Source organism: Malaclemys terrapin, chromosome 7 (assembly GCF_027887155.1).
Source record: "Malaclemys terrapin pileata isolate rMalTer1 chromosome 7, rMalTer1.hap1, whole genome shotgun sequence".
Lineage (NCBI taxonomy): Eukaryota > Metazoa > Chordata > Testudines > Emydidae > Malaclemys > Malaclemys terrapin.
In genome coordinates this window covers 14,168,785-14,190,432 of record NC_071511.1, presented here as the reverse complement: position 1 = coordinate 14,190,432, position 21,648 = coordinate 14,168,785, and the positions used below count along the sequence as shown (strand labels likewise).

Sequence of the window (21,648 nt, the reverse complement as noted above, 5' to 3'; positions counted from 1 at the left end):
TTGCCCTCTAGTGAGAGAAGGTGTGGGGCGGGGGGAGAGTGAGCTTTATCCCACACTTCTATGGATTGCTAATCTGTAGGCAGTTCTTCATGGCACTGCTAATGGCAGGTCAAGTCTCTGGTTGCCTGTACAGGAACAAATCTGAACAAGAGGAATTGGATTATTGTTTAGAGACTGGAGGAAATGCCAAAGTTTCATTAACATTTGAAGTTCAGCTGAAAACTATCGAATGAAAATCATTTTATGTCCTAAAACCCCACGGTACCTGATTTTATTGGGCCTCTCGACCATCAGATTAATATTATGAATTACTCTTTCCACAGAGCTATAGATACTTGTAATAGTATAATTGTTTCATGTAACCTGTTTGCCCTAATATAAATCTCTTCTGAACCTGTCCTGAAGCCTTCCTCATCATCCTACAGAAAGTAAAGGACTATTTTTCTTCAATACAGGAACTCAATGTCATACAATGGCATTGACTCACGAGGGTAGAAAATATTCTCTAGCTTGAATTTTAAGGGTCCACCACTGTTTTCACTTCTATTTCAAAGGCAGTGAACTATGCAGACATGAAAAAGCTGCCAAATCAGCAGAATCCATATAGAACATTCTGCAAAAGGCCACCTCGTTCAAAGAACACAGGCATTAGACTTCAGCAATGTTCTTACCCGAGGTATCAATGGTTCACCATCCTTTAGCCAGCTGTATGAAGGCTTTGGTCTCCCATTTGCTTTACACTCCCAAAAGATGCTTTCTTCTATAGCTTTGTGCGCATCACTTATTTTCTGAATCCAGTTAGGTGGTGCTGCAATGGAGAAAGTAATGAATAAAACCATGTTTGTAAACAAGAGTCTATTTTCTAGATGCCAGCAAACCCCCCAAATAGCTTTCCTCAAAGAATCACATATTTAATACCATTGGATTCGCTTTGACGATTTTTTCCCCAGGGTTCCAATTCTGCTTCTTTTGAAGTCCATGGGAACAGGATCAGGACCTAGTTTCCCAACTTTTATTTTTAATATAAGTATTTAATAAAAAAAAATCACATCTTCAGAAATGAAGTACTTCAGCACATGAGAAGTGCCGTTGAAATAAACGGGACTCCTGGCATGCTTGAAGTTAGTGCTTTCCTGATGTTTTCACGAACTGGGCCTAAGTGGCGTGCTGGATTGCAGCTCTTGATCAAAACCCTTTAAGCTTTGGGAATGTTAGGATCTACATTCAAGCACTGTACTCAGTCATGCGTCTGTAATGGGCCTAAATTCAAATTTTGGATAGTTGGTATTTAGATTTAATTGCAGATCCTAATACCATATCTTGGCCCCTTGCTAATTTAGGGACAGATCCTGCAAAACCTGAGCTACTCATTTGAAGAAAGGATACATGTGCAGAAAAAGGCATCTCATGTCAATAAGGGTTCAGAGGATTGGGACCTTAAAGTAGTAGCTTTTAAAGTACTGACTTCACATACTTAATCTTCTAAATAGATCTCTGTGAAAACTGGCGTTTGTAGTTCGCAGGTGTCTGTATAAACCTTTTTCTAGTTTTGTGTCAGGTATGTTTTCACACCCTGAGATTATCCATACTCAAAACTGAGAGCAAACTTCTGCTGTAACTCAAGTTTTGCTGAAACCTTGAAAAAAAAATGAGTTTATGTTATCCCCACAAAGCCACATTGGCGCAAGTTTGTCTCTAGTTCACTGCACAAAACCCCAGTGATCCTTTCAAAAAAACACAGTCTGAGCTTCAGGACTGTACTAAAATCAGATGTGTTTCAGGATTTTCTTAAAGATAGATTTGCCCTATTTTAAAAGAACAAACACAACCTGAAAGAATTTAAAAAAAAAATATTACCAGCAGAGGTCTCCAAGAACCTGGATAATATTTTTCTATACTTTCCCTCGATAATCAGATAAAACAATTAGGATTTCTCAAACAAAAGACAACAGCTTTATAAATCCCGTTTAGACTGAGATGAGGGATCAGAGAAAGGTTTGACAGAATAGATGAAAAAAACAAACTTGATAACAAACACCAAACGCTAAGTCGAATGGAAAGTTGACATCACTACACTTTACCGCTGTGTCTGTCTTTATATGTTCCTGCTGATAGACCCCAGAAACCTCAAAGAGCTGGGATACTTTTTTAATGTTCTGCCTGGGGAATTAGTCGCAACTGATGTTGCTGTTCATGACAGATATGCACCTAATTCCACATATGCCACATTGAATATTTCCCCTCCCACTGTGTCTATAAACAACAAACCAAAGGGGAAAAATACAGAAATTTGCATAGAATCTTAAATACACCACAGAAATACTCAGTGGGGATTACAAAAGCAGAAAGGCAAACTTAATATGGTGAAACAATGTTAATGTAGAATTTAAACAGACCTCACAACCAAAAATGGAGAGGTGGACAAGGTTTACCCCTTCCCACCTTTCCTACTGTTATACTTAAGGCGGAGTGGGAAAAGTTTTTGGCCTGAGGGCCACATCAGGTTTCTGAAATTGTATGGAGGGCCTGTTAGGCTGTGCCTCTCCAAACAGCCAGGCGTGGCCCAGCTCCTGCCCCCATCTGAATCCGACCCCCCCAGCTTTTTGCCCCGATGGACTCCCCCCAGGACCCCTGCCCCATCCAACCACCCCTTCTCCCTGACCTCTGCCAGAACCCTTGCCCCTGACTGCTCTCTGCCACCCCATCCAACACCCCCTCTCCTTCCTGACTGCCCCCCGGGACCCCTGCGCCCCCATTCAACCCCCCTCTGACCAACTCCTATCCATACCCCCGCCCCCAATCACCACCCCGAACTCTCTTGCCCTCTATCCAACCCCCACCCGCTCCTTGCCCCCTTACTACACTGCCTGGAGCACTGGTGGCTCTACAGCCGCACTGCCCAGAGCACCAGGACAGGCAGCCGTGTCGCCTGGCTGGAGCCGGCCACACCACCGTGCAGCTCAGAGCACCAGGTCAGGCATCCCCGCTACCCAGAGGATTGCGCCGGCTGCGGGGGAGGGGAGACAGCAAGGGAGGGGCTGGGGGCTAGCCTCCCAGGCCAGGAGTTCAGGGGCCAGACAGCAGGGTTCTGCAGGCCAGATGTGGCCCGCGGGCTGTAGTTTGCCCACCTGTGACTTAAAGCTTGTTCATAACATGCATCCCAAGAGACATAAAAAGGGGAGGCCGGGAAACATAGCAAGATGGGTGGCAACTGTTTAGCACTGTATTGAATAAGACATGAAGTAATGAGTTCCAGCATACATTCCTTCTTTCAGTGCAACAGGTTCCAAGATTTAATGCTATTTACAAGTTACAACTGACTGCACAATTTGTTTACATGGCTACTGTTACTGTTAGCATCTAACTCATAACTTTGAAGAAAACCTTAGGATACCCTTTGTTATGAAAGGTGCTCTATAAAAACCTCCTTTTTGTTTTGTTCATTTCCCATTTCCCAATAAAACAAGTTGCTCTTTTGAAAAAAATAGACAAAATAATCAAAAGCAGCTCTCACATTATGAAGAAAATCTACATCATCTGTACAGTGTGCTCTGTGGCATAGTTATATTGGAACGTCACATATAAATGTCTCAGGTGAAATATAAGAACTCATATTCTATGATAGGTGAGATTTTAGATCTTTCTTTGTCCTTTTGTGGCTATCAATCTTACATTCCTTGCATAAGCAAAGATTTCACCCATACAAATGGCAGCTTTTTGCTTGTCCAGTCCTGGATTGAAGGACTGAGCCAGTGTTTATTAACTGGAAGGAGAAATCAGATCCCTACTTTTAGAACGTTTCATTCTTTATTTTATTCAGGTTACCAAATCTTAAATCTTAATGCAAGTAATTGCATCGAGACTCATACTTCCGATGCTGGAAATGATCCAAGCAGCTACAGAAGCTATTTATTTCAATCTCTTGTGCAGCACCTGTGAGCCACAGACTTGAACCATACTCCAGTGTTCATCCATTCTAGTTATGTGAACTGGTTAAACTTTTTATCCTAATGCTATTTATGATGCAGACAGCTATAGTGAAAGCTTAGTAGGTCAATAATAAATCTCAGTGACAACAGCAGGGCCCTTTGTTTCACAGGAATGCAGTTCTGTGCTTCTCTTTGGGAGACATTCCTAATTAGGTCAAACTCTCCATTGAACCACTTGTTCTAGAGAATGCAAGGCATTCTCTGAATTTAGTCTTATGTAAAACGCCGAGGCTGGTTCATGAAATAGGTGTGTTTGAGCCACCAGGACCAGCCGCCATAATATAATGAAATGTTGACATCCTCCCATTGGGGGTCATACAAAGAAGCAGTAAAGGGATACAAAGCTTCAAGCAGGCTAATTTTAAAAAATAGAATAAGGGTGTAAGGCCAGGTGTACACTACAAATTTTTAATGCCAGAGCGATGTAGGTCTGGGGTGTGAAGAGGTGCGATTTGTGACTGACATGGCTGTGCTGGCAACAGCTGCTAGTTTAAAGGCAGCTATATTGAAAAAACTGCTCCATTGTTAGTAGAGCTCCTTCCAGACCCCTGAAAACTCCTGAAGGGAAAAGCTAGGTCATTCGAAATCATAAAAGCAGCGTGGAAGCTAATTTAAGAATTATATTAACATCGCAAGAAATTAGCATATGTCACATCTATGAGAGAAAGGGAAAAAAAAGGCAAGAAAAAAATACAAAAATGGTTGAATGGATGGATACGAGTATTCTTGAAAGAAAAGAAATCCATCTCAAGTGATGGAATCAGGGCCTGGATCTCAGTCTCTGGCAGGTACAATGTAAAGTGGAGATTACGGGACACATTTCCAAAGCCCTGCTCACCTTTTACCACATTCAAAGGTTGAAAGGTGTAGTTTAGGACATTTAGAGAGCTAAGTGAGTAACTATACTCAGATTAGGGTTACCAATTTGGTAATATTTAAAAACCAGCCACTCCACTAGGAGTGCGAGAACCTCCCTTGCCCTGCCTCTTCCCCATGAGTCCCCACCCCTACCCTGCCTCTTCCTCCAAGGCCCTGTCCCTGCCCAGGCTCTTCTCCCAAGGCTCCACTCCTATCCATGCCTCTTTCCCCCTCCTTCTCCTCACTCACTGCTTTCCCCCTCCCACCCCCCACCCCCCGCCCGGGTCAGGAGGGACTTGCCTGCTTTGCCGGGGTTGGGAGCTGCAGCTGCCTGACACAGGTAGGAGGTGGCCTTGGCGGAATAGGGGCTGGAGTGGGTGATGACCCAGTGCCACCCTGCCTCCCCCGCCCACGGTAACTGGACTCTGGGTGTTCTGTCAGTAGAGCTGACCGGACACTGTCAGGTCCCCTTTTCGACCAGACTTTCTGGTCATAATCCAGGCAACTGGCCACTCTAACCCAAATAAGTGCAAATATAGTCTGGCACTTATATGTCGAAATAACCTAAGCTGTGTTGCCATTATTGCACAAATTGCCAAAAAGGAGACACAGGTAAGGCTGGACCTGAAATCCTGCACTAAAAGGGTTAAAAGCAAGTTTGAAGATGAAATAGACAAAACTAGCAAAAATGTGTCTGGAGCCAGAGCAACTAATACACATATTGTTAGATTCACAATTGCTGTATATAGACTTCAGTGGAGCTAAGGCAATTTATAGCAGCAGAGGACCTGGCCCAGGCTGTGTAATTCATCATTAACAGCAGATACTCTATTGAAGGGCTAGAAGACTGCCTATTGTTGTATCTATCCTTTATGAAAACGCTGAAAGTGAACCTGGGAATCAGACCAGAGAGCCAAACACTAGTACTAACTAAAACAGCTGAACAAAATAATTAACAATAAAGCATTTTTTTGTTCTGAAGCATTTGCACAGTGAATGATGTTTGCCCCCTATGAGGGACAATTAAGCACACATGTTATATTGGGACAAAGATGAACGCAGTCTCACTAATTCATACATCCCTAATCTGTTAGAATTCTTAGTGACCATGTGGAGGCAGGTGACAAGCTGTTTCCTTCTCTCTACCCTCAGTAAAAAACAAACGATAATCCATTCATCTAACAAAGCTGTGCAACTTCAGCAGGTTCATTGGCTTGACTGCTGTATCCTCATCATTCTACCCTTCACCTGTTTGTGTCTGGAGAAAGTAACACATTCTGGGAAGGGATTGTCTTTTCTCTGGTTGTACAGCACCAGCACAATCCTGACTGGGGCCTTTGGTCAATACTATAATATCACAGAAGTAGTAGAAGAAGAACTTGAAGGAGTTAACAAAAGAACAGTTAAAAACAACTATTTAAATTGGTCCTTCCAATGTGCCTTACACTATATTTATCTATGTTGAATTTTATTTGACATTATGTTGCCAAGTTATACCAGCCTATTTCCTCTTTCATAAAACATTTTGTACAATTATGTATTTTCTTTTTTTGCCTTTTGTAATGGCACTGATAATCATGTGTTGCAGACTCAGTATACATTTATAAAGGGAAGCAGTATATGCTTGAAGTTTTTGCTATTCACTCACTTATGAAACAGACTGCAGATACTGCAAGAGACTGTGGGAAGTTGGAAGGTCTTATGCATCCGAAGAAGTGGGCTGTAGTCCACGAAAGCTTATGCTCTAATAAATTTGTTAGTCTCTAAGGTGCCACAAGTACTCCTGTTCTTCTTTTTATGATCATCATTGAAACTCTTATTTTGAACAAATAAACTATACTAAGTATCATACTGATTTTATTGTATTTTAGTTGAACAGTATTTTATTTCACCTCAAGTCTTTCTGGAATTTAAAAAAATAGCCTATGATTTCAAGCCCCAGCCCTACACAGACTTATTGAACCTGGTTCTCAGTACACCTCTCTGGCAGTGTAAAAGGGACCTAGAAGCAGGAATAATATAATTTACATTTAAGGCTGCTTTACATTGCCAGAATGGTATAAAGTGGCCTTAGCATAAATGAGAATCAGCCACCTTCGGATTACAATAGGATTACTCATGTGTGTAAAGATAAGCATTCACAATTCTTTGCAGGATTAGGGCCTGAATTGGACGGCTATTTACTCTGAATGGATCGTCCCAATTAAGTATTTATTACAAAATAAAGAAAGAAATAAATGCAACTCATTACAGAAGAGTGCTATCTCTTCTCTACTCTGCTATTTTTAGAAATCATGATGCCTACCTTAATGTTTTCCCCCATCTTTGTTTATCAGGGAAGTGCTCTGCAGGGAACACTATCTCAAGGGAGATATAAACTAAGCAACTCCTTGAATGTCCCTTCAGCTTGACCTGGTTTTCTTGTCTAAAGATTTGTTTGGTGTGCTCATGTACTGTAGAAATAGATACTATATAGAAATAAATGAGTTTGTAGAAAGTATTCTCTATTGGAACTTTTCCGTTACTATTTGGTTAATAGTGCTCTATTTTGTTTAGACATTTGAATACTTTATATGCTTTTTTTTTTTTTTTTTTAAGGTTTCCAAAACTCAGCCTCCATTGCTCTAGCAAGTTTGACAGCAGAGTCAAGAAACTCAGAGAGGAAGGATGGTTTTGGGATAAAGTGCTATACTGGCACTCAGGAGAGTTGGGGTCACTTCTCAGCTTTGCCACTAACTTTCTGAATGACATTGGGCAAACCAATTAATCTCTTTGCTCCCCAGGTCCCCATCTGTATAATTAGGATAGTAAGGCTATGTCTACACTAGCACTTTTGTTGGTATAACTTTTGTCCCTCAGGGGTGTGAAAAAAACCATCCCTCTGAGTGACGTAAGTTACACCGACAGAAGTGCTGGTGCGAACAGCGTTATGTTGGCGGGAGACGCTTTCCCACTAGCATAGCCACTGTCGCTCTTTGGGGACGGTTTAATTATGTCAACGGGAGAGCTCTCTCCCGTTGGCATAAAGTGGCTAAAATGGGAGATCTTACAGCAGTGCAGTGGCATCAGTACAGCTACGCCGCTGTGAGGTCTCTACCGCAGGGCTGGCTCCACTTCTTTTTGCTGCCCCAAGCAGCGCGCCGAATTGCCGCCGCGGACAGCGGGGGCAGTCAGTGTGCCGTTAGGGCGGCACGTGCGTTTCCGCGGTGGCGGCAATTTGGCGGCAGCTTCTGTCTTCAACCGGGGGCAGCTGAACATAGAAGCTGCCGCCGAATTGCCCCTGCATCGGAATGGTGCACGGACTGCCCCCGCCATCCATGGCGGCAATTCAGCGTGCTGCTTGGGGGTAAAATTTTCAAAAAACACTTAGTCTCATTAAACGTCAATAGGGTTTAGGTGCTCAAGTGCTTACATCACTTTTTTTAAAATGGGAGTTGGCACTTTTGAAAATTTATTTCACTTGCAAAAGGCCTTTTAAAGACATCATGTAGCCATTTGTTTTGTATACTTTACATTATTTGCTATCAGTGAAAACTTGTTTTACATGGGACTTGTAAAAGAGGGTGCATGGCAAAGCTGAGTGCCTTTGCTCAGCTGGCATGGAGCACTGTAGTGGGGCCAGTTCCCACTGGAATAGCTTACTGGGATGTTTGCCATGTGGAGGATGACGTTTTGTTCTCAAAATAGCGTCCTCCACACAGTGTGACCTCAAACTACAGGGAGGATGCGGAGCAAAATGGTGTCCATCACACAACATGCATCTGAGGTCATATTGGCGGGGGCATCCTCATAATTGTCCATTCAGGACTACACCACAGTGTGGAAGTAAAAATCAGAGCTGAAAATGTGTTTTGCACCTTGAATAGTCATAGCTTCATAGATTCCAAGGCCAGAAGTGACCACTGTGATATCTAGTCTGACCTCTGGCATAACATAGGCCATAGAACTTCCCCCAAATACTTCCCTTTGAACTAGAGTATCTGATTTTAAAAAAACATTCAAGCTTCATTTTAAGATTGCTAGTGATAAAGCATCCATCATGACTCTTAGTAAATTGTTCCAATGGTTAATTACCCTCACTGTTAAAATATTACACCTTATAACTAGTCGGAAATTGTTTAACTTCAACTTCCAGACATCGGATTGTGTAATAACTTTGTCTGATAGACTGAAGAGCCCATTAGCAAATATTTGTAGGTAATTACAAATATTTGATATTCAGCCCCTAACCTTACCTTTGTTAAGTTAAATAGATTCAATTCCTTGAATCAAAGATTCAAAGAGTAGTTACCAATAGTTTACTGTCAAACTAGGAGGCTCTATCCGGTAGGTTTCCTCAAGGTTCTGTCCAGGGTGCTGTACTCCTCAATATATTCATTAATGACTTGGGTAATGGAGTAAAGAGTATGCTTACAAAATTTGTGGATGGCACCAAGTGGGCAGGATTGCAAGCACTTTGGAGGACAGGATTAGAATTCAAAATGACCTTGATAACATGGAGAACTGGTCAGAAATACAAAAGGGGGAATAATTCACTAAGTGATAGTACTGTAGAAAAAGATCTGGGGGTTACAGTGAATCACAACTTGAATATGAGCCAACAATGTGATGCAGTGCCAAAAAAGAGAAAACTCAAGCTGCAGTGTATTAATGGGAGAGTCATATCAAAAACATGGGAAGTTATTGTTCTTCTCTACTCAGCACTAGTGAAGCCTCAACTGGAGCTGTGTCTAGTTGTTTAATCAAAATGTCATGCGATGTGGAAGTCTAAGTATATTACGTCAGCACTATTATCTGTATCCACCAAAGGCAACAGCATTGGTGTAATATACTTAGACTTCTGTCATTTATAGAGCTTGCTAATAACTGATTTTTAAGTTTGCTGGCAATTCTAAAAATAAAAAAAATTGTTTCAGCTCAACGCAAAACTGAAATCTTTAGCAAATAGAAAAATGGAAAAAATATTGTTTTGTTTTTCAAGCAGTTTTTAACTTTTTAAAAAATAATACTGAAGGACATTCTAAAACAAAAAGTCATTTTGAATCAAAAATTCGAAACATTTCTTTTAAGAAATGTAAAAACAAAACACTGACTTTTTCATATATTTTTTGTTTTTTCGACCCAATTTGTCAAACTTGGGGCACATTTCAGTGTCACTGAAGAGCGTTTTTTGTTGAAAACAGTTTCAGCTAAAAAATTATGCCCAGCTCTAGTCATTTACACTTCTACAATAGGAACGTAACATGAGTATAAAATGCTATGATGAGGTAGCATTTTGCTCCCACTAAGTGCAAGACAGTGAGAATCAGGTTCACTGATTTGAATACAATTATAGCAGGAATGCAATTGGCCCATTTTTCCTAGGAATGTTTTTAATCACAGTAGTTGAAAAGGCAACACTATTGGTTTTTTTTGTATTCTCCCATCAATCTGTGTCCACTTGTCTCCTGTTTTATATTTAGTCTGTAACAGGGCTGGCTCCAGCATTTCTGCCGCCCCAAGCAAAAAAAAAAAAAAAAAGCCGTGATCGCAATCGCGACTGGCGGCGGCAATTCGGGGGGAAAAGCCGCGATCGGCGGCGGCAGTTCGGTGGCAGGTCCTTCGCTCCTAGAGGGAGTGAGGGATGCCACCCCCGAATTGCTGCACATGCTGCCCCTCTCCCTTGGCCGCCCCAAGCACCTGCTTGTTAAGCTGGTGCCTGGAGCCAGCCCTGGTCTGTAAGCTCTTTGGGACAGAGACTGTCTTTGTGTTCTGCGTTTGTACAATGCGGTCCTGGCTCATGACCTGGGCTCCCAGGAGCCATGGCAAATAATAAATAATAATAATAAATAAAAAAGTTATCTTGATGCCAGCTTGGTGAAAGGAAAAGTATCTCTCAGAATCAGCTCAGAAGAGTCACCTTGGAAAACCCTAAAAGTGTTTGGTTTTTACCTCTGCATAAGATATAAATCTTTGCTTCATGTAAGGTGATCAAGTTTAAAATTCACGAGCGGTCAGCTTAAAAATAGAAGTCAGGTTAAAGTGAATACTTCAGAAATGTTTTGAATCAAAACATATTGCTCTGACTTCTGAGGAACCTTACTTCCAAGTTCAATCAGTTCAATGAGAAAGCAGAAGCTAGAAGCCCAGGAACCTGTCCAAATCATATGGCAATAATACATTCCTACTATCTGGGAGCCCTGGATCTGGTAATAGGCTCAAGTTTGAAGGCTCACTGCATTGCAGAGGGAATTTGCACACCTTCTTCAGCAGCAGAGGTTCAATCTAGATCTTGTTATGAAAGCTTTTTTTTGTCTCAACTCAATAGGGAGCAGATTGTAAAGCCAGGTATACCGTACAACATACCTGTGACTGTTACGGTGGTGTAAGGATAAGCAATACATAAGGGCTAAAAAAGAGAGGTTCATTTCCAAACTCAATTCACTAATATTCAAGAGTTAAACTCAGACACAAAACACCTGTTAGGCATTGTGTGTGTTATGCTAGCCTCTTATGGTAAAAATAACAAGGAAAGCAATGTTCAAGTCAGGGTTTGCCATGTACTTTTGGTTGAGAAATACACGTACTTATAATTATATTAATTTGATCCATTTTCTAATAATGAAATAGGACAGCTGGATAACGGGAATACATGCCTTTGGAAAAGAACAGCACAACATATTTTAGTGTCTCAAAACAGAGAACTCTATGGAAGAATACATCTTTCATGTTTAATTATTCTTTCCTGCTGCAGTGAGAATGCCAGACAACTTTGGTGTCACTGATATGCTAGCAAAGGGAAAAGTCACACAAAATAATAAGCATTGATACAAGAGTGAAATACAACAAAAGTCAGTCTTTCCTGACAACTTTTTGAAGAACCAAAAGTGGTTGACAAAGGAGGAATGCCTGGGTTATCTTCAGCAAGCAGACAAATTTGAATTTCATTTTCTTTTTTTCCACTATTCACAGAAGTAGATAACTCAGTTTAAAAGAGTAACACTGTTAGAGCCAGATTTTAATCTCTGAGGGCATGCATTGCGATAGAACATTTCCCTGAGCAATGCTGCAAGTAAGTGACAAGTCTGATTTTCCATATCAAATACTCTGGAGTGTTCCCCTTTTTAGGATGTGAACCTTTGACCCACTAGAAACAACTTGAAAAGCTGTAACAACCTTAGTTATATTTCCATAAAGATATAACATTTCCCAGCTTTAAAAAGAAAAAGGATTAAAGGAATATGCTTTCATTCAGTATTAGCTACTCATATGAAGTATTTACACAAAGTTGCTTTCAGGATGAAATTTTTAGCCTTTGTATGAAACTCAGGGTCAAGTTTCAGGGCCTAAGTTTTGAAACGGTCTACGTTTTCAACATTAAATGGCTGCCCCAAAAAAAGGTCTCCTTGAAAACTGGACAGATTATGCCCGCCTCAAAATGACACTAGTGAGGATAAAAAAAAAGGTTAATATTTTAATTTAATATCTTTCAAATAAAAAGTGGAATTAGCACTGGTCACTGGTAATAGATGGACAGTTCTGGAGACTGAATTCCTCTATTTACCCAGATTAAAGATAGGAGCACAGACAGCAGTAGAACCAGCTTCTCAGCATTGCACTGCAATGTGCTTCAACCACGACCTGGAGGAACAGTTTTAGGGATAAGAGGGTAGCTCAGTCTCCATCATCCCGTAAAAGCCTTAGCTTCTCTGCAAAGACTGCTGATAGATATGACAATTGACAGCAATTGTGGTTGTGGCTTTTGTGATGTGGACAATTGTCCACTGGGAATTGGATTGAGGTCACCAAATTCATTATGCTTACTTCTTATAATCTAACAAAGGTTGTGCCAGCAGTGCAGTGCAGACATGCTGTACTGTCTTGGTGGGGAACATAAATTTGGTCTAGAGTTCAATCCAGTCTCCCAGGCGGACAGAGCTCTGCACTCTAAAGAATAACTGTGCTCAGTACAGGTGCAGGAGAGAGAACGTTGGGTCACGCTTGAACAACTGTTCCCTCACTGGAGGACACCAAGGTGCTCCAGAAGAAGCTGTGTCTGGAAATAGAGTGGTAACTATGCCACAGGGACTTTTGAAGCCTGTTGGGAGTGTAAAGCAAGGATAACTCTGTGTGTGTGTGTGTGTGTGTCTGCTGGGGTGTGTGTGGGTGTGTGTGTTGGGGTGTGTGTGTGGGTGTGTGTGCGCGCACGCATGGGTGCACACACTTGTATATTCTGCAGGTTCCAAAAAAATAACCAAAATGAAAATAAATCCCAAACCATGAACATTATTAGCTAGTGCTTTCTTACCTTTAAAAAACGCAACATGATTCCCCCTCATATCCAAAAAGAGTAAATCTAATGTAACTTAGACCAGCTCAAACTTTGCAACTGCAAGGTCAGATAGTTTCCTAAAGGCTGACACAATTTGGGGCTGAATTTCCAATAGATGATCGTGTATCTGTAGACATTTCTATTCAGATTAGAGGCACCAATACAAGCTTAATAGGAGTCTCATGCATTTGAAATTTTACATTTAAATCGTGCTCGGATCAATACCTCTGATTTGACTCTAAGAAGAGCAGATACAGACAGTCTTTGGAGTGGGAAGGATTGGTCAGGCACTGACTTGGTTAATCACCAACAGTTTTCAGTCTGTGTAGTGTTACCACCAAAACCCCTTCTAAAAACAGCCCTTAACCAGCTAAGAGCAATTACCAATGATTAATGAAGGGCAGCACACAGCTCTCATAATAAATCACAAATCATAACAAACAGAATGCCTCATAGGAGTGTTAGGTTTGCAGCTATTTGTAGGGAAAGGCAAATAAATTGCTTTACAATTGCTTTCTGTGTGTTACCATGCCAGTCTCCTTTCCACAATGCATGTTTTCATTTCCCCTCACTTCTTAGTCACAATCAATATGCCCTACTCAGAAAGATTTTATTTTATTTCAAATTGCACTCTTTGAGCACTACTGCTGGCAAAATAAAATAATTTAAGAAACATAAAAAAACAATGACATCCTGACAAAATGTTTACTACACATTGCTTGTGCTGCAATAAAAAAAACAGGAAAGTTGTCACGCTGTTTACCATAAAATGTAAGCTGCCCTCGTGCCATGTTCTTTCCTCTCACGTTTTCAGCCACACACTCGTATAGACCAGCATCTTCCTGCTGAAAGTTTGGGATTTCAAGAACTCCACTCGATTTTTGTCTCCTGGCTTTCCTGGGTATTTGTTTACCATCTGCTCTTCTCCAACTAATAGTAGGAACTGGGCTGATAATAAGAATAAAGCAAAAGAGCCTCATAGTAAAAGCTACATTCTGTTACTGGGTTATTAATTCATATTTTAAAAAGTAGAACCAGTAGAAGTTCTGTTTCTCTAAAAGCAATAGTTTTGTTCATATACTTAATATATTGTGCAGTGAATCCAAACTGCAAGCAACAGAACCAGTTTCTAGATAAGCCACTCCCCACGTCCCCTTCTGACTTTGGGAATCAGGACTCCAAAAACACAGGTGTGTATCACCTTAGGTGAAGAGGATGTTCAATAGCTGGTTACAATAATAGGTTCTTTATTCTCTCTGTGGGCCAGTCACTAGAGGGTGTTACACACACACATCCATCCATCTCCATATATTATGCATGTTGCTAAGTGAGAGCTGGTTACCCTCTTGAAAACATTTCAACAAGCACTTCACAAGCTTAATTTTAATTCTTTGATTTGATCACCAAAAGCTCAATTGTGTGTTCCTCATACTTCTCTTGGAAAGTGAACAATGCTGTCATTTTGATTTTATGTCTCCCTGGGCCTAAGCTTAACTCCCACTGAAATTCAGAGGGAGCAGGTTTGGGCCCCATATTGGTACAGTATTGGCCTGATTAAGATAACCGTTTATCTGATCAGTTCCATCTGTTTCATATACAATGACTTCTCTCTCCACAGGGTGAATACTCTGCCCAGGAACTGGAGTAGTTTGGTCACTGATTGCATAATTTATTTTTTTATCGGTTTACCAGCTAGCCCATCATGCACATTGTCTGCACTGGCCTGCTAAGCAGGAGCCCATGAATAAGGGTCAACAACTCCACTTTCCCATCTGCCCCATATATTAATTGTATATGTGCTGAAAATGTATGTTAATTGCAACATGTGACACTTTTCAGAGCCTCTCAGGTGCCAAAAGAACCTTAGTAACAGAATATACCTAGATGCAACTTTACCAAATAAATTGTCTATTTTCTTCTCCTTAGCAATCACATTTTTTTATGGCAGGTTAATCTAAGACAAATCTTTTGCATGTAGCTATACTACAAATCAGCAAATAGCTATACTACAAATAAAGCAAGGGATTTAAAAAAGCATACTCTAATATACAGTACCATTATACCCATGTAAGCTAAAGTAATAATAATGAACCAAAACTTACTTTCCCAAGGCAAAGCATTCCAGTTTCACAGTTGTTCCTTTTGCAGATGGAACAGTTTCTGGGACCTGCACTTCTATTTTTGGCTCATATTCACCCATCACCCCTGTGAACACATCATAGATGCTAAAGCGTGGCTGAATTTTTGTAATACATTCTCAAGTGTTCCTGCATTATCACAGAGCTGTTCTATACATCATTACTGGCCCAATTAATCTGTTCATTTAAAACAGGGCCTGTCTCTAACAGCCGAGTACTGTGGGCTCTCTTCCCATTTACTGCCAGAGGAAAATCTGCATCACAGCTCCCCTCCATCTGTTTAAGATTAAATTTCTTCATGGTTCCATTACTTTTTTGCTTTTGAATATTTAGTTCTTTTGCAGATAGCTTGTAAAATAAGGAAAGAGATAATAAAGTAGGATCACCACCTTTTGAATAATGTAATGTGGAACAAATAGCCTCTAGAAAAAGTTTTAAAAGCACTGGGGGCTAATCAGGGCTCCTATTAAGGATTTAGATGCTCAGAGATCGTATACTAGTACTTTCTTGATCTTTAACTGCCTTATTAAATAATGTATCATGGCAGGATTTTTATGAAATTGTGTTTAAAAATTTGTGCACATAAAAAAGCCATTAAATTTATGATAAATTGCCACATTTCTACTGACTGCAGAGTCTTAAAACTGGTACATATAATTTCACTGATAGTGATTATAAACTAATTGATGATCGTAGTTTAAATCTTAATTGTTTCTCTCTGGGGGCTCACCATGCAGGACTGGTGTTCAAGAATGGGGGCAGTCCTGCAGTTTTGGGGATAGGGAACAGCACTCCTGATGAAGAAAAATGATTGCTACCAATACACACTGATTCAGAATTTGGGCAGCATAGGTTCCCACAGAGTTAATTCTGATGAGTAAAACAAATGTATTGAAATAGTTCTGGTGGTCTTTTTTTCTTATCTGCTGTATTGCCATGTGTGTCACTGTTTTATAAAAAGTACTGCATGGTGCAAGTTTAATGAGAGCAAGAAGAAGCTAGAGAGGCTATTTGCTTTGTGTTTTCACAGTGGGATTGTTTTATATCAAAAATGCCCAGGATAAGTGTGTGTGTGTGGGCTAAGACATATATCAAATCCACTTTTACTTGACCTATATATTATCTGTTCTGATACAAGAACAGGTTACATTGCCTTCCTTCAATCCATTTGCTTCAAATGAGCATTGTCTCATTATATAAAAAGCAGCTGCCACATAAAATCAGTCATCTGAACAAAGTATGTTTGTTAACAATACGAATACACAATACTTACTACCAAAACAACACGACACATAAAAGTATCAGGGAACTCACAAGTGAATGTCACTATCCTAGGCATTTCAATCTGAATTATTAGGCCCAATACTTTTCAGCCTTTGGAGGTTATAATATGGATGGGTCTGATAGTGCTGTCCATTATTAAGGCTGCCTGACAGTTTCCAATATAAGACACTGTTTTCAGTTGCTTAAAACTTGCCCAAACTTCAACTGTTTGGACTAAAATTTTCTATTCTGGGTGTCTGCCTCAGGATGATTTTTATGTGTTTGTTGACAATATCCGCCAAAATGGATTGTTTGTTTCCAAAAACAAGGCTAGAGAAAAATACATAGGTTTTTTATGTTAAAAAATTCTGATGACCTTTTGTTTGAACAGCTCTAGTGTCACCATGCTTTGGAGTAAAAACTTGAAATTTGCATCAGGGATGTGCTGTTTGCAATCCCCATGAAAATCTGCCCAGATTTGGCCAACTTGAAAACCTTTGAAAAATCAGAATTCACACATGCTCCATTGAAGACTTAGATTTTAGCCGCTAAAACCTCTGAAGATTCTATCTGCATTGAGCATGTTCAAGCCTTTCACAGCTCCTAGTGCTTTCCAGACTGTGCATGAGCTCTACCCACACAGTGTTCGAGCACACTCCATCCAGCCCACAGCCACAGGGACGAAGTTGGACTTTTCCTGTAATTGCAACTCTCAGCAGCTCTGGCCTGTGGCGGGGTTGAGGACTGGAACGGAGAGCCGGGAGGTGGTCTGTCCTGCACTCTCAGTGACCCTGTGCTAATGTAACCCACGTGCCTAATAGGAGATATGCCTTTAAGAGATCTATCGGGGTGGTGGTGGTGGAGGAGGAAAGGAATGAGTTGTGTCTGGGTCATTGTTGCTAGGCAGATGCACAATTAGCTCTCCACATCCAGAAGTTCCTGGAATTGGGTGTGGTAGTTTTGGGCATGCTCAAGAAGTTCCCTGTTGCTGGAGTCAGACTCCAGGAGGGCAGGCAATTAAGACAGCTGCTGTGCAAAAGGCCACATGAGCACGGTGTGGGTGGTGAGAAGTTGAACCACAGGCGCAGAAAGCAGGCTGAAGCATTTTGCTGAATGTCAGTGCTATTGTTAACCTTCCAACAGGGAAGCCCTGGCAGTGTTCATTATAAAAAGAGGAAATTGGGAGAGAAAACTAATTTCTTTTGTTTTAATTGCATACGTTGAATGTTTAATTTTAGTCAAACTCTTTTAGTTACCGTATCTACTCGTTCATTCGCCCGTTCATTTATAAGCCCACCCCCCAAAATCGACAGGTAAAAATCGCAAAAACTGTATGACCCTTCCATAATCCGATCCTATATTTCAGGGGTTGGAAAACTTTGGCTCCCGGCCCGTCAGGGTAAGCCGCTGGCGGGTTGAGACGTTTTGTTTACTTGGCGCGTCTGCAGGCATGGAGCCCCTCAGCTCACTGTGGCCGCGGTTCACCATTCCCAGCCAATGGGAGCTGCGGGAAGTGGCGAACCGCGGCCACAGGGAGCGGAGGGGCTCCATACCTGCAGACGCTCCAGGTAAACAAAACAACAATGTATTAGATATTCAATTCAATGATTCCATAGAGTTTTAAATCATCACATTTTGGTGTAGACCCATTTATAAGCCGACCCCTGGCTCTTTGATGTGTCACTTTTTTACCAAAAATATTCGGCTTATGAACAAGTATATACGGTAAATTGTCTCAACTAGTATGATTCACCAACTTTTCTTTTATAGAAATGTGATAATGGGGAAAGAGTCATTTATTTTGCTATTCTCGGTTTTGCATTTTTCTTGTAACAGGTTTTTTAAAAATTTATATACGTAACTGAGTGGTTGGTTAATTGGTTAGCTGACTAACTAACTGAGTGATTTCAGCAGAGGAGGAGGAAGGGTCTGCAAGGATTCTAATGGAAGGTTTCTACAAGCAAGCAGAGCAGTGTTTCTCAAACTGGGGTCTCCGCTTGTGTAGGGAAAGCCCCTGGCGGGCTGGGCCGGTTTGTTTACCTGCCCCGTCCACAGGTCCGGCTGATCGCAGCTCCCACTGGCTGCGGTTCGCCACTGCAGGACAATGGGAGCTACTGGAAGTGGCGTCCAGTAAGTCCCTCGGCCCGCGCCGCTTCCAGCAGCTCCCATTGGGAGCCGGTGATAGAAATGAGCAATACTGGGAGCCAGTTGGCTTGGGGAGAAACACTGAGATTGGACTAGGAGCTGGAGGGAGAAAGGGAGGCTGGGAATGGCTGGACAAGGTGACTGGGTCTAAGATCCAGAGTAGGGGGGAATGCACTGCTACCTGGAGTCTCTACTGTAATGTGTCCTGTGTAGCCCCACCCCAGACACACTCTCCCAGCCTCAGCTCCTGACACACACCCTACACCAGTCTTACGGCTGTCCTCCATAATGCCTGTGCCGGGGGAATCCTCCCTAGGCAGAACTGAGATTTTTAAGGCCCCCTTTATGCTACTAAAGCCCTTCAACCCAGCATAAAGGAGCCAAAGTGGTGGAAAGGATCTCAACCTCAGGTTTTCTACAGGTGGAGAGCATCCCTAGTCTAGCCTATATTTTTGGGGGGGAAAAAGGAGGGGAGGCTTCCTATTCTACCTCACCATAGACAGGAATTCTGCTACATGGTTCCATGTTTAATAATATGTACTCTACAGTAGATAGATTAATAACAGTTTAGTATATTTTAAGTTAAGTGGGAGAGGTACAATGTGAAATTTTCCCATTCTAATTGAAATTAGATGTAACTGGGACATTAATTGTTGATGAATTGGCCTCTTAGTCTGCTAATTTAATGATACAGCAATCTAATGAGAATAATATGTCATATATTAAGATGTACTGGACATGTCGGCATAAATCCAAAAGACAAGCAAGACATATTTGCCAGTTTAAATACAATGTGGCTATTCTGTGGTTTCCAATTCATTCATTTGTGCTCTTTATATTTCTGAAATGTGCTGTGTTTTTTCATTTGATGCATCATAACATGTTAAGTCCAGATTTTATTGCATCACTAACTGTTGTATTAGAAACTAAGTTGGAAATGATTTTAGATGTTGCCCACAATGTTAGTGACAAGCTTAGTTTCTATATACAAATGTAGCACATCTTAAATATACTAATTTTTGAGCCTGGGGAAATCTGACCATATTTTGCTAAATGGACATTAGAGCACCTTTCCTGTTTAATGCAATGTTTTCCAGGGCTCCTTAGCAGTTCAATTAAAACTTCAAGTCCATAATAAACTCTAGAGTAAACTTCAAAGGAGTTGGAGTATGTTTGTGTGAAATACTTCAGGAAGGCAATTGGACCCTGTAAATATGATAGTGTGAGTGTGCAGAGGAACGATTTGCTAAGGTAAAGCCCTTGGCGATATGCTTCACAGTGAGTACCACTAGTAAGCATCATCACATTATGCTCCATTTCAAGAACAGCAGCATATACAGGGCCCAATCTTACTTACTACTTACTAAAGTCAGCGGAAGCAGAGCATGGTATGATTTGTGTAAAGTATTGTTACTGAAGATCTTAAATAACATACAGGCTATGTGTATTCCTCAGATGGAGCAGATGCTAATGGAAGACTTGACAGCTTTTAGCTTTCATCTTTTTCTTTCATGCACTGGATAACCTGTACTGGATTTAAGGGCCAAATTCTGCTATCCATTATTCCACTGACTTCCTAAAGCCTCATTTAAACACTGCAAGCAATCATGAAAATATGATTTATGTTTCTACTCAAAAACTTAATGTGATACAGATCGATTTGCGGTATAAAATTAGAAACCTTTACTTTTTTTCCCCTTCTTGTACCACTCCTCTGACTACTAAAAATAGAATTCATTCTACTGGGAACTGTTATCTAAGCTAATAGCTGCAAAGTATTTCTGTGATCATTTTGGGGCTGTATAAAATGAGCAAAACTGCAGCATATCCACTAAAATCTGTTTTCTTCCCTGTCCTTGGTCAAGTGTCTCCAAGTTTGTATTTTATTTTACAACCATTCCGTGCTATTGTGGCATCTTCCTGTGACAAAGTATCTTTCACAACTACAGCTTTAAAAAATACTGATTTCTATGACATAGAACTGCAAACTGAGTCTGTGTATTCTTCAGATCCTCAGTGGATCTTTCGAAAGTTGAGACTATTTATTTATCTTTACTCTGAATAAAAATTCAGTCCATTTCTTAATATTTGCGCAATGATTGCTTCACAAAAAAAAAATCAAACCAGATATCTTACCATCATTCCTCAGTATCAAAGGAGTTGGGGGGCCCAGCACTTTATTATTTGTTACAGTGTTTGTCACCACGCATGTATAGTTGCCCACATCCGAAGTTTCCACCTTTGCTATGTACAAATTCCCAGTCTCTTGAGAAACAAAGCGACGATTATCCTGGTGCACAAATGATGGGTATTCATTGAAGATCCATGCATAAGTCAGTTCTAGAAGTAAAAGGTATTATTAGTATTATTAACATAATGCTTTTTAAAATTTAAAATATGGTTCCATCCCAGGGCAGAACTGAAACTCTGAAAATGAATTTCTCCTTGTCTCTTGTACTTACAGTATGGGGACACTAACTCATAATGAAACGAAAAATTCTTGTTTGTACAATTATGGATATAATCTTCCATACGTGTATTGGTGCAGTGCTGTCTTTCTGAGTCTTCAGACAGACAGCTTATAGCTCCAATGCCTCTGTGGCCCCTCAACTTTTCCAAACCAGAACAAAATGAAATTAACAAGAATTTCACTAATGATATTCTGAAACTGTCAAGAATCGTGCCAATTTCACATGGCTTAGAAAAGTGATGAGCTGTAGCACATGCAGGCACTGGAGCTATTTATGGCAAAGATGACTCAAGAGCAGCCTTGCATAAACGAGGAGGGCTCTGTAAAGGAGCAGAAATGCAGATAGAGAGTAACTTATAAAATAGAGGGTTCTCAGTACCTTGCTTCTTTTTCTGGACTATTCGTTCATTTGGGTAAAAATAGTAAGAAAACCTGTCACATTTGGGTATAGATAATGTTGGTCTTGTTTAGTGG

At 40.8% G+C, this 21,648-nt stretch overlaps 1 protein-coding gene across 7 annotated transcripts in view; it reads right to left on the bottom strand.

Moving 5' to 3' along the window:
* The window catches only part of LOC128840976 (contactin-4), a 654,212-nt gene that overhangs the window by 115,089 nt on the left and 517,475 nt on the right, over positions 1-21,648 (bottom strand). For all 7 annotated transcript variants that reach the window (XM_054035596.1, XM_054035602.1, XM_054035603.1 and 4 more), the window contains 4 exons: positions 20,841-21,044; positions 15,261-15,363; positions 13,922-14,106; positions 672-808 (listed from right to left, as the gene is read on the bottom strand). In XM_054035596.1, the coding sequence (XP_053891571.1) occupies positions 672-808; positions 13,922-14,106; positions 15,261-15,363; positions 20,841-21,044 (629 nt within the window). The remainder of the gene's footprint in view (positions 1-671; positions 809-13,921; positions 14,107-15,260; positions 15,364-20,840; positions 21,045-21,648) is intronic.